Consider the following 13,117-nt stretch of genomic DNA (forward strand, 5'->3'; position numbering starts at 1 on the left):
GGCCTCAGCTGCAATCATTCAAGGAGTGTTTCACCTCAGTGTAGCGATATTTCCAGTTATGTGAACTGTGGAGGGCATTATGTAATATATATTGTGCAATGTAAATCGGAAGAGAAAAAAAAAAAAAAAAGTTTTGAAATGCATTAGTTGTGAGCAGATTAGAGACGGAACTACAGCAGAATAAGGGAGGACCTCAAGCATTAACTGTCTCGAATTCTTACGCTGTTTAAATAACCCTTTGATTGGGTGGAGGATATGAATAGCAGACTGTGTACCGAGTCTCGTGACATACCGTATTCACTCGAGTAATAGCCGCACTCGAGTAATAGCTGCAGAAAACCTGAGGGTTTGCTTTTCCGCGGAGCACGCTGATTGCCGATCACCGCGATCGACAGCATGATTACAGCTGTTTACAGGACAGAGATAATGTCTTTGTGCGAAGATGCCATTTGTGAAGATTCCACTTGTATGGAGAATCGTGTTCTCGATTTGGTTACGCAATGATTGACTGTAGTATATGTGTTATGTGGGAAAGTAGACGCAAGGGATGCATTCATAAACAGTGCGGCTATCACTCGAGTACCAGTACTTACTTTCTGTTCAAAGTCCCGCCGGACACCATGTTGACGAACTTTCGTCCTACACCTTTCTACGCACGGTGGCAGTGTTTTCCAGATTACTAGAGTTCTTTTATGTTGTGATGGACTGCACCAGCCTGGAAGTAAAGGAGCATTGGCTGGTACTCAATTTTTATACGTGCCAGTCTATTCGTACTCGAGACAATCTAGCAATAAAGAAGTGGACCCGGTGGCAGCCAAAAAGCCGTCAGTAGACGCCGCCGGTGTAACTCTGAAAGAAAGAAAAAAACGGCGTAAGCTCACTCGCAATTATGAGGCCCAAATACGCCTTCGGTCGTGCTTACCGACTCGCCATGCTTGTGCTTGTCACCAACCCTAAAAATTACTCTCCTTCTGCTTGCAAACTAACGGGGAAAGTGGCAGATGCCATTCCTCAACATGGTGTAATGCAACTCTCTAGAAGTAAATAACGGGGAAAGTGGCAGATGCCATTCCTCAACATGGTGTAATGCAACTCTCTAGAAGTAAAAAGACTCTATAAAGGGTGCAAGTGGCAACGATACCGTGGCCGTTGCAGGGCGGACAGGGCCGAACGATACCAGCACGAGAGGGCGCAGGAGGAGCAGCAGCGTAGGGGGCGCGAAGCCGCCCTCCTTCAGGAGCAGCAGCAGAGGCTCAGCCAGGAGGCCGCAGCACGCAGGTACGCACCTCGGCCACCAGGGAGACGCCCATCCTAGACCCACGGTGTTCGAAGTGTGCCTCCGACCGGCACATTTGCCACGTTTTCGTCTTGTCCCCCGCCCCATTTTTGCCCGGTTTCGTCCCAACCGAGAAGTGCCACAGCTCTCCACAATCCCAACGGTATCGCGGCGGCAGACGGTCGTCCTTGCCTGGCCCCATTTGCAGCTGGTCGGTCGATGGAGACTTCTGCAGGCACCGGTTGGGATGCCACGATGGCGCTGGCACCTAGTCCGTTTGTCCGCTTTTCCGGCACTTCTATGACTGACCACCGGGATTGCGACATTGCGTAGCATTTCCTGGTGGCTCCTTCGGGACAAGTTTCATACATGGGTGGGCTAGCGCTTTAAACCAACTGGACGCAGACGCATTTCGAGCACCATCTTTGCGACGAGGGGCTTTTGCAGACCTTTAGGAGACAAATAAAGAAAAAGATTGCGAGCAGACAGTCGACGAGAGGGGACCGGCGTAGCTCCCTGCTACTCGTTCCACAATACCTCGGGCACTGCACGGACGTTTATGAAGCGAAAAGTTTCGACGTGGCCTTAGTATCGCTGTCTTCACCCTTAGAGGAACTGATTTTGTAGCGCTACGATGCTTAGGGATGCTCCTCCGACCGGTGCATTTACCACATCCAAAAAGTGCTTCCTCGATTTCCGCCTGACGAGGTTGTAAAAGTGTCGCCAGCCGCGATCCCTGCGCCGTCGCAGCAGTGGTGCTAGATGTGGCAAATGCCCGTTCGGCTGCAGGTCGCTCTTCAGAGCAACGGACCACGGGAGTGTGGCAGCCGCAAGTTGGGGCACCGACGACAACACTCGCATTTTCTCGCACTTCTTTTTTTTTTTACACTTTCCACACCCAGTTGTTAGGATCGTGGCATTGGCGTTACACGGTGGCTTTTGTGAAGTCGTTGCTTTTATGGAACCACTTTGGATGCGTAAGTGGAGCGAAACGCACCAGTGGGGGACATTCCAGACACCGTAGTGGCACCTCGTGTGCGTGCCGACATATGCGTCCTGGATGAACCCCGATTGCGTTTGTTATTTTTCAGTGTCGTGGCCAGGATTCAATTCAGACTTCCAGACGGCTCATCGGCCACTCACACGTTTGACGCGACCGCCACGTTGCAAGATCTCCGCAACTTTGTACTCGAGGTGAGGCTCCCTGTTTTTGACAACCACTTTGCACCTTGCTTGAAGTTTTTGTAACTCTTTTTTCCTTCACTTCTTTTTGTAAGGTAGGTTCAAAAACAATAATTGAATAGAGCCAGAACTAATGTGTATTTAAAAATGCAGTTTCCTTAAAGGGGTTATGGCACGAAAATTAAACGGATAGATTATTCTTCAAATGGAATGCTGATAGGCTACTTAGTATATACACAAAGTTACGTGATTTTTAGAGCTGTGGTAATTGCAATAATCAATTTGCGAATTTTTATCATTTTCATCTGGTGCTTCGGGAACACCACTCAAGTTAGTCACACCATGGTGTCCATAAACCACGTAATCATGAACGCTTTCTCATTCTAGGCGCCCCCATGATCGCCCAAGCTCTCCTCGCCACGGTACGATCAAAAGCGCTCACGCAACTCGGTGATCCGAACGCTATTCTCGCTCTTGGCCCCGGCCTGTTAACCTTCTACCCTGCATGCGTCTACAAGATATTCTCAGACGACAATGGCCACGGCGAGTTCGTCCCGCGCTGTCGCTGGAGCTGGTCGGCAGCGGGTCGCAGTCAATACGAACAGCTTTCAACATCTCTGGATAGCAATCACTTTCATCGTTGCTGCGATCAATGTCGAACACTTTGACAAGACGAGCGATGCCGTAGACGTAATCGTCACAGCACCGCATGCTCGAAACGCGGAAGGTAAACGAATGAGCTGAAGCTCGAGATGCCAAGAGAGCCAAGTGTGTGAGTGCGTGCAAGGGGACGCCGTGCGGGAGGCTGGCTACGTCACCAGCCTCCAGCCACTTCGGTCTTTTCGAATGGGACGGTCCCGAGGGACCCGCATATAAATTCATTTATCCACGGAGCTATCATGCCATTTTCTAGACAAATTTAGCAGGATTATAGTCCTGCTAAATGGGTCCTAGCAGTGTAGTTATTTCATATTTTATTTTTGGCCTGTCATAACCCCTTTAATTCGATACTGCCTGGGTGATGGCTGCATACCACCTCTGATGTTTTGTTCTTTTCATAACTTTCAAATTAGCCTACCTGGCGCACAGAAGGGTCTTTTCAGAAGTGCTGTGCTAGAAAACGTCAACCAAAGAACAGATTTCAAAGATGTATGTGCAATGTTGCAAATGTTCACTTAGTAACGACGGGGGTTCCTTCGGGGAAAATGTTTTGATTGTATTTTCTACTCCGCACGTTTTTCACCCTATATAGTTGGAACGACCTTCCACACTTTGCATAGCAGCGTGCGTCACGCGCAACTTTTTTCGTCGCCTTAAAATGTGAACCTTTCCCAAGCGGCACTCTTCGGCAAATGCATGCTTACTTTTGTTGCAGTTCTTACGTATCGTCTTCGCTTCATGTTTGTAGCCCATGAGGCTCTAAAGTAACTTTATGGAAATGCACGTTTATGCATGAGCATTTATTTCTCTCACGTCCCAGATGTTTGTCGCGAGCCTCGTTGCAGTGGTGCGCATTATGCGCCATAAGACAATGTAACCACCGTGAAACGCAGCAGCTACCGCCTTGTCGAACGTCTTGGGAGGTGTGGGAGTTGCGAGCAGAGGCTTGTTTTGTGCAGACGATCCGGCCGGGCTTCTCTTCCTTCTCCCTGTCGACGACGTTCCCCCGGAAGGAGTTCACCCACAGCCAGTACAGCCAGAGCCTGCAGCAGCTGGAGCTCACCCCTTCGGCCGTGCTGCTCGTCGTGCCCGTGAGTGCCTCCTGCTCAAAGACAACGGCTGTGTCTTTGTCCGGTGACCTTGCTGTCTTGCCCAGAGTCGGTCCTGGAGCGACTGTGTCGAGGGCTGTCGAAACGGGATACAGCAAATGCCTTCTCTGAATAGACGTAGAAGTTACAGTGTCCGCAACCGTTTTCAGTTTGGACATCGACCACGCAAACTGCGCGTCTTGCCTCCTCGCCGTCGTCTCTTCCCCTTCCTCGTTCTCGGGAGATTGGGGGATGGGCACGTTCTGAGCCTCTGTCCAAACCCTGCAAAAAGAATAGGCGAAAGTGGACCGGAACCGGACAAAAGCCTCCGCTTCCGGTACAGCGAAAGCTGCGACTTCAGAAGACGTGTCCTGGTTGGACGGTCTCGCGCCGGACTTGACCTGTTGTGCCGTCGGACATTAACATCTCGGCAATTGCTCGTAGAAATGCTGGCAAAAAGTTCGAGCGGGTGCGAGGGTTGCTGTCGTCATAGCATTCCAACTCTCGTCTGCTCCGGTTTCGGTCTGGCTGCGGAGCGATCTGTGGCAGAAGGAGTGTCTGCCGCGTCCACCTCTGCCGCCGGGACGGAATCGGGGCAGCTGCTTTTGCAACGAATCGAGGGATACGTTCGAGGAACCAGTGAGTGCACCGGTGGGAGACGGAGGGGCACCGTGCCCTCGCGGAGCAAACATTGGGCCGGCGTTCGCAACACCGGAGCTGCCACGTTCACATTTGCACGGCGTCGAGACTCGGAATTGTAAATGGAGTCTGCTGCGGTCACTGAGAGGATGGGAACTGCGGGAAGAGTTTTGGCCGTCCCACCTTCGGTGCAAGTTTCCCTCCTGGGATAGCACTTGGGCGTCTGGCGAGTTTGAGTGTGCACGTGCAGCCGGGTCGCAACAAAAGAGAAGGAGTGCTGGAGGCCGGGCATTCGAAAGAGATGCCATTCTGATCCTCTCATTGGCTACGGCGCCTCATTACTCTCGTCCTTGGGGGAAAAAAAGGAAGAAGAGCTCTTGCTCGTGTGTCCGTCGCGAGAGCTGGGAGTAATGCAGCCTCATTCACTACAAACGTGCACATATGCCTGGAGTAGAGCTGCCAAGTCGCGCGTCGACCACTGTTTATGGGCCTGGAGCTTCGCTAATACAGTTGAACCTCAATGTAACGAAGCCCGATTTTACAAAGTTCCCAATGTAACGAAATAATTAGCGGGTCCCGATGACTTCCTTACATCGAGGTTCAACTGTACGATGAATTTTTTCGATGGTGCGACTGCACGCTTAATGTTTTTGTTGCAAGCCATAGGAATCGGCCGATGACCTACTCTGGTAACATTGAGTGGCCCTGACATTTCGGTTGGCACGTTGTAAGTAAAAAGCGATGTGTGACTCTGAAGCAAAGTGGTAACGCCGTACCTTTGATGCAGAATTTATTCCGAAGCTGCCCTCAGTCGTCCTCGTACACCAACGTGTGGCTATAACACCGGGAAACCTGGACGTCACTTGAGGTCTTTAGTAAATGGCTCAAAACCTGCTTCCGAAGTATGGTGTATCTTTGACGCTCGCATTAATAATTGGCGATAGCGAGAGATCACACGAATAGCAGGGACATTGGGGTGCACGAAGCATCCGACATAATATTCGGATGGTTTCATCCATGTTTCCGAATGTGCGTGTCAATTCTGTGGAACCATTTTGACATCCTGATACTGTAGAAAAAGGTAAGTAGAAGAATATTCGGAATGCCTCCATTCTGATACTACTTCTACTTTTGCAAATTCTAATGGACTGAGCTCGATCACCTGTCTGAAATTCAGTGCTGTCCAGTGGCTCAAATATCGGTGCAACTTTGGTCACGCTAACGCCGGGGAAAATGTTCTATTTCATCTTGCACTGTCAGTTTCAAATATTATTGGCAGACAGTCCACTATTCATTTCTCCCGTGCATCGAGATTAAGGATTATATTCAACTTGATAGGAAGGACCAAACTCCCGGAATATTATATATAATGTAAAATACCAAATAAAATACCAAAAAAGCGCCCACCCCCCTTTTATCGAAATACACGTAAAACCAACTATGGGCGCTTATTAGGTCCATGCGCCAAAATCAAGATAGCGGACGATGAAGAGCCTCATAGAGCCATGGAAACAGAGAAAGCAGCCAGCCTGGCTCTTTTATTTCCGCTGTACAGATGATTTGGTAATGTCATTATTCACTCGTTATCACTAAATTTGTCGAATGACTCTTCGGAATCACTGCAAAAGACAAAATCTATGCACTCATCGCTGACACCTTCGGGATTAGAGTAGGCTGCTGGTGCTCCAATGCCCGCAAGTCCGTCGTGCAGGTAGCCATCCTCGCTACCGTCCAACGTGCCACTGATGCCGCATCCCTTGAAAGATTGCGCGATCATGTCTTCGGCCACAGCTGCCCAGGCCTTTGACACGAAGTTGAGGACATCCTGCCTCGAAGACTTCCGGAGGTTGCCTTTTGGTATCTTGTCTCCCTTCCGCATGAACTCCGCCCTTGACGTACGAAGAGAGTCCTTGAACGACTTGTTCCAATACACGTCCGCAGGCTGTAGAATTCCAGTGCAGCCTCCTGGAATGTGCATGATGTCCGTAGCGGAGGCTTCTGCAGTGTCCATGACCGCCTTCGTCTTGTGTATCGGCGCTTGGTCGATCACTAGCAAGCGGCGAACGTCGTTGATGTCGGGACCCCGAACACGGCTGAGCTATTCCAGACATACGTCTGTTGTCATCCAACCATTTTTGGACGACGTCAAGCGAACGTTCACTGCAAGAACGGAAACAGGACAAAAGTACAGTTACGCAACCGATGGGGTCAAACAACGTGCTGCCGTGCAGCTGCTACTGCCTACTGCTACTACTTCGGTTGGTCGTGTTCCAGAAGTTACTAATCAAACCCATGATAACATTTTTCAGTTGCGGTAAGCCGGATAACTCAGATCCAATCGAGCACATCGAACACGACGTGCCTGCTGAGAGCCGAGGGCATATTCGTCTGCCGGGCCCAGGCCTCACGCGTTACGTCATTGCGTTAGTGCAGTTACCCTCAGTTACTCTGGCAGAAGCACAGTCGGGCTTTTACGTTTCTGAAGGTGGGTGGGTCATTTCGTCATTGCAGTTCCGCCAGTTCTGCTATGGTGCCGCAGTTCTGTGTCTGCGCTTGGCGGTCGCGATTCGGTGTTTACAAACTTTCGTCTCTCCCGACTCTGGGCATGCTTTCTTCTTTTGTCGGGAAGTGCGTCAACCGCGTCTTAGTCATAACAAAGTGAAGCAGAACGCGGTTACGGCGGTCGCAAATCTCGAATATCATTGGCGTCAAACTTTACAAACTCGTTGCTCTTGTCTTGTCGTGCTTTCGTCTTTCGAAGGAACCGCTTCACAGTCAACGAAACGAAGCAGAACTTGTTAGGAAATGCGCCAAACTTGCATGGTACGCAAAGCGCCATGAACGCACGAGCAGGGATCCTCCCTGTGGGTTCCTTGAGTATGACAAATGCCGGAAGTTTCGCCCCCGACGCGCGAGCTGCCAGCGCGACGGTGCAGCCTCGACGGGCGCAGCCGGTGTTGGCGATCCGGATGCTGTTTTCACCAGCAACATGATTGGTGCGGGTCTCTGGGCTGTCCATTCTGACCATAATCTGGTCCATATTGCAGATGTTGAATGGCGTGTAGTCGTGCCATGCTCGCAAAGTAGCGATTGTAGAGCGGAATGCAGTGACAGCTTCGCCGCGGTCAGCAGGGGCCTTCTGGCTGTCGTTGGGTGCCGTACGTATAGTCACCGCAAATCGCTGCTTCCATTGCTTGATATACTGTGTTGACGCTTTGGAGTGGCCAAGATTTACTCTCAGCTGTCCTTAGTGCCTCGTCTGGTAGGAGCTGGTTGCTGATGGCCCGGCCGGCATCTCGCTCCCTTTGAAAGTATTCAAACAGTGCGTCATCCACCTCCTCACTGAAGACGGTCGTGAAATTCCTCTTCATCTTCTGCTTGCTGTAGCTAAGTTGCTTCAGGGTTTCGTACTTAGAGTCCCACTCACGGATTCGCTTTCTGTCGATCTTGAAATGACGAGAGGTGCGACTGACATTGCCTCCCGACGCCCGATGTTAGTCGATGACTTCTATCTTTTTGGAGACTGTGTACGAGTGCATCCTGTGCTGGTTGCTTGCCAACTGAGTGACCAACGGCAATCGGGAAGGACGAAGCATTAATCAAGATGTATTTTACAAAATGCTGGGACGAACTGTCTGTTATCTACACTCCTATTGGTCCTGTCGTTGCTACCCCGGATTGTGCGGACCACACAATGCTGCTGTAACGTGAAGAACAAAGTGCCCGGAGTGACCTCGGTGACCCAATTCTACAGGAATTGGTCTCCGGGCCGGGTCTGCCGCGGCAACCTTCGGCAGGGTGCCTGGCGCGGCAGCTGCCGGGAACGCCGGCGCTTCCGAGAATATGGGCGCTTGATGTGTACTTGCCCAAGTTTTCGAATTTCGAAGATGTTAATACCGGTAGTGGGCGTATGTACGCAGGTATGGGCGATTCCTCGGTATTTTACGGTAGGCAAAAAGAAAATGGTGCAAGTAGAGCCTGCACTTCTGGGAACATAAATATAGGAAATGGTGCCGGTTCATAGGTCACCCTCAGATACTTGTCTTTTTAAGGCTCACTAATATTGCTCGACAATTTCAGGTTGTTTCTTTTCCCTATCGGGTGAGCACTTGGAAAATATCCAAATAGCGATTTCTTGCTTAACATTCTAACTTTTTAATGTGTGCTGCTAGGGTAGGTGGGATAACCCAGAAATAGTGTTGCTAACACCGAAGGACCGATCGTTTAATTTACCCAGTCATGTCTCATTGTTAGGGACCCCGTTAATATGACTAGCCCACTTCATGGACAACACTTTCAGGGACAAACTGAATAGATAGACTTTTTTGTCTTGTTCTTAAGAGAATGATTTGTGGGGAGCTGTCCATGAGGCATGACTGTCTCTGTGCTCTGCTTCAGAACCAGGCGGTGGTCCCGTCGGCACTGAGCGACTCGGGGGTGTCGGCCCTGAAGTTCCTGGGGTCGCTGCTGACACCGCTCATGTTCCTCTGGAGCCTGCTCACGGGACTGTTCTTTGGATCTCCGGCCCCGACGGAGCCCCAAGGGGTGGCTCCGGATCCGCCCCAGGAGCAAGGGTAGGCCTGCCTCGCGGATGATGTCCTTCTCTCACAACCTGGGCTCCGGTAGGGGCCATGACTGGCTGCCTCCTGCCTTCTCCTATACCTTCAGAAATGCTATGCGGCATCGCGTGCTTTCCTCGTCTTCGTCTGCTCATTTACAAAGCACTCCCTTTCCCACACCAGTGGAAAGATGGAAATGCAAAGAGTGCATTCTAACACCGCAATGTGATTTTCGGGGAAGAACATAAAAGACAAGGACGGACCCTTCCCTTTATTGAAATGAAAAATTAAATGAAATGAAATTTATATTACCCTTACCAGCACGCTCTCCATTTTTTGCTTTCTTTTGTTTGTTTTTTATGGAGTGAATGAGTTGTTGTAAAGGGTCTAAAGTGCCAAGGAACTCGGTGATAAGTGTGATCTGTGGCCACCATGAGTGTGCGAAAGATTAGGGTAGTACCGTATAAACTCGTGTAAGGGCCGCACTATTTTTTCCCTATTTGAGGGCAAATTTTCAAGATGCGGCCCATACACGGAATAAAAAAAAATCTGTATCCCCATTTCAAAATGAACGTACATGAGCGCGCTCGGCTGCACTGGTCGGAAGCGCCTCCACTCCGGAATACGGACTCAATCGTCAGTCGAATTTAATTAGTTTACATACTGCGCAATACACGTTTTTCTTTTCTTTTTGCCGTATTTGATAGCATGCGCGGCAACTTTCGGCTCGAATCCCGTATGACTGTTGAAGTGGTACTTGCCCATAGCTCTCAGATTGCGCGAAAAGGCAGACAAATCACGACGCTTTAACACGAATCGAAGAGCAAAAGGAAACCTCCCCAGAGCGTACAGTGGCGTTTGGAAACCCGAGTGCACGCGCGAGCCCAGCCCACTGAATCCCCATTCCTCGCGCTTGCCACGGAACCTGACATATCCTTTATCTTTTCTCAAAATGCCTTGCCGCAACATAAACGCATCCCGACAGTGCGGCCGACATGGAGAATCCTTGGCGGCCGACCAAGGTCGACAGCCATTATGCCATACGGCGATACGGATGAGTGGAGAGCAAATATCGGGGATGCGGACACGTGCCGCTACGTGCTCGGGCGGTGGCTAGCGCCACCTAGCGATATATATTTATAGAAACGTGGCATTACAGTCGGCGCGCCTCAAAAACAAGGGGGTGCGGGGCATACGCGAATAATTTCTGTAAATTTTTTTTTTTTTGCTATTCTTTGTCTTATATACGGGGGTGCGCGATTATACGGTAGTTCTGGGAACGTCTTGAGCCCTATTGCTCTCAGCTCGGCTTCGAGTGTTCCTTTAAAATGTAAAAAGAAAAGTTTTGAATGGGTTCTATTCATTCTTTTGGAAAGATTGGGTTGTTTGAATAATGTTCCTCGTGAAGGCTGAGATCATCTTTTCTCTCTGTTTCTTTATTATGGTGAAGATTTCGGTGGTATGGCATTTTCCCTGCCGCTTGTACTTGGGTCTCTCATTCTTTCCGGTAACTTAAACCTGCGTGTAGTCGTATAATTATCGCAGCTGCTTTTGAGGCATATGGTGTCTGTCCTTCTCGTTACTATTTTTTGTGAGTCGTGGGTCTTCAGTCTGATGCTTACCTAGATAGAACTTTCGTTAAAACATAAAAGAGTGTGTTACAGATGCCTTCCAGACTCGGGGATTAGGTTTGAACACCGAAATGCTTGGATAATGTCTGTGTAATCACGGTTGTATTTCTTGCGCATGCAGGGGCGCTCGGCGCCGCCGTCCACCGCAGCAGGGGGAGGGCGGTGGTGTGTACCAGCGGCAGGGAAACGTGTACCGGTTCTCGAACCGACGCAGCAGCGACGACGACGACGAGAGCAACACCTGGAACGGAAACTCGACCCAGCAGATGTAACTTGGACACCCGGAGAAACGGCGAGACGTAGACGGTCGACGGCAGATGGGCCTGCAACGAGACGCCGTTGGATTGGTCGTTTGACTCGAGGCAGCACGGTGTGGATGGGGCGGGGATTAGTGAAAATAAAAGTATCGGGAACTTACCACCTATCGAAATTTTCTTCCGGCGGCGTCGACACGTGGCATCCGGCCACCGCAAACTTGAGCAAACGCTAAAAATTGAATTTTTCAACCAATATGTTGGGAAGACTATCACTTCCCACGTGACCGCATGTGCCCCAAACTAGAATTCACTCTCGCATCGTGAGCTGGGACCTAACGCGATGGCGTCGCGGGACTTGGCGCCGAGGGCTTTTGTCCAAGAAGGCGTTGCCCAAAGTCACAAGATCGGGAAAAGTTTGTATCCTATTTAAGTGGTTGAGGTTTCTATTCTACCATCAGTGTATCCATGCATCATAATGTCACACCAGTGGCGTAGCCAGGATTTTATTTCGGGAGGGTTCAACGGCATCTCCCCCCCCCCCCCCCCCCCCCCCCGTCAATGACGGAGGGTGAGCTCGCCGACACGGACGCTCAGGCAAATATTAGGGAGGCATTGTTAAGATAAAACGGGTAGCGCTGCATTTGCATTTTTCAAAACGGAGCAGGCTTCATTTACAGGAATACGGGCGGGGTGGCTTACTGTTCTACTGTCGTCGTAATTGCGGCCCACCAACTTTAAAAGCTTCCTCACAGCACACAACTCCCTCCGCTTTTCGAAGTAGCACTGCAATACCAACGCGTGAAGGCCAGAGAAAACAGAAAATAGCTATACTACAAAAATAGCTAGATACACAAAAAAATTAAACAGCAAAAAAAAAAAAAAAACAATCGACACTGAAAAATTTGAGCAACCGACCACGCACAAACACTTTAGGGGCCCATATTTTGGGTGAAGGTAATTCTGAACAATCGCAAAACCAAAATCTATTATCTATTAAAAGTTTAACAAATTCGTGCTACAGAACCAGGTGCCGAAGGAAAGAGTGTTATCTTTGCTAGGCCGTTTTATCTTGCAGCGTGATCCAAAGGCAGCAGCAGCATGTCCTCGGGGTAAGAAGTCATCAGTCCGAACTCGTTGTTCCGTCACTCGGAGAAATGACATGACGCACCACAAAGAAACTACGCGCCGAACGTGGAAAGGAACTTGACTAACCTTGCACTTGTGCGAAGTGAGAATATGAAGGCTTGTCACTTCAAGTTTCTGATGTTCCGTGCAGCGAAGAGATCAAGCTAATAGTAATAAGGAATTGCATCGCATGCCACCTTGACATACAAAGCAGAAAGCAGGACAGACTTCATCGCATCCGTGAGCGACGATTTTCGCAAAGTGAGGGAAACTTCTCCAAAAAATAGGGAAATTTTAGGCGTCCAATGCAAGAGGGAGAGACGTGAAGCGCCCGTCACACTCTCCGTCCGGAGGCATTACTTCGGTTGAAAACATGCCTGAGAGCGTCCACTTCGACTGAGCGACTGCTCGGTCTATGCTTCGTTTCAGCCTCAGTCCAGACTCAGCCGACGCTACAGGCGTGAACATGTGGCCCTAAACAATGCTTGCACTGCACGAGCGCGCGTGCTTGGCAGGGACGCTGAAAGCCCTGAACTCGTGCTTGTAGCATCGGCTGCACCTGGATTTAAGCTGAAACGAAGTATAGCGTTTTTGAATGTTCACCGCGACATTAAAGTTCAAGCGAAAGACGTCCGGGATATTTTTTTTTTTTTTTTCGTGAACGCAGGCGGCTTTATTTTAATGCGTAGGCGCTTGGCAT

General features: G+C 50.0%; 1 protein-coding gene across 1 annotated transcript in view; it reads left to right on the forward strand.

Annotated features, from left to right (window-relative positions):
* LOC8036712 (UBX domain-containing protein 4) overlaps positions 1-11,455 on the forward strand; it is a 34,754-nt gene extending 23,299 nt beyond the window's left edge. The window contains exons 8-12 of the mRNA XM_029992225.4: positions 1,156-1,278; positions 2,368-2,470; positions 4,078-4,209; positions 9,244-9,419; positions 11,157-11,455. Of these exons, the coding sequence (XP_029848085.3) occupies positions 1,156-1,278; positions 2,368-2,470; positions 4,078-4,209; positions 9,244-9,419; positions 11,157-11,307 (685 nt within the window). The 3' untranslated portion in view covers positions 11,308-11,455. The remainder of the gene's footprint in view (positions 1-1,155; positions 1,279-2,367; positions 2,471-4,077; positions 4,210-9,243; positions 9,420-11,156) is intronic.
* The last annotated feature ends 1,662 nt before the right edge of the window (positions 11,456-13,117 follow it).

This window comes from Ixodes scapularis, unplaced genomic scaffold, assembly GCF_016920785.2.
Source record: "Ixodes scapularis isolate PalLabHiFi unplaced genomic scaffold, ASM1692078v2 PGA_scaffold0__279_contigs__length_252992795, whole genome shotgun sequence".
Taxonomy (NCBI): Eukaryota; Metazoa; Arthropoda; class Arachnida; order Ixodida; family Ixodidae; genus Ixodes; species Ixodes scapularis.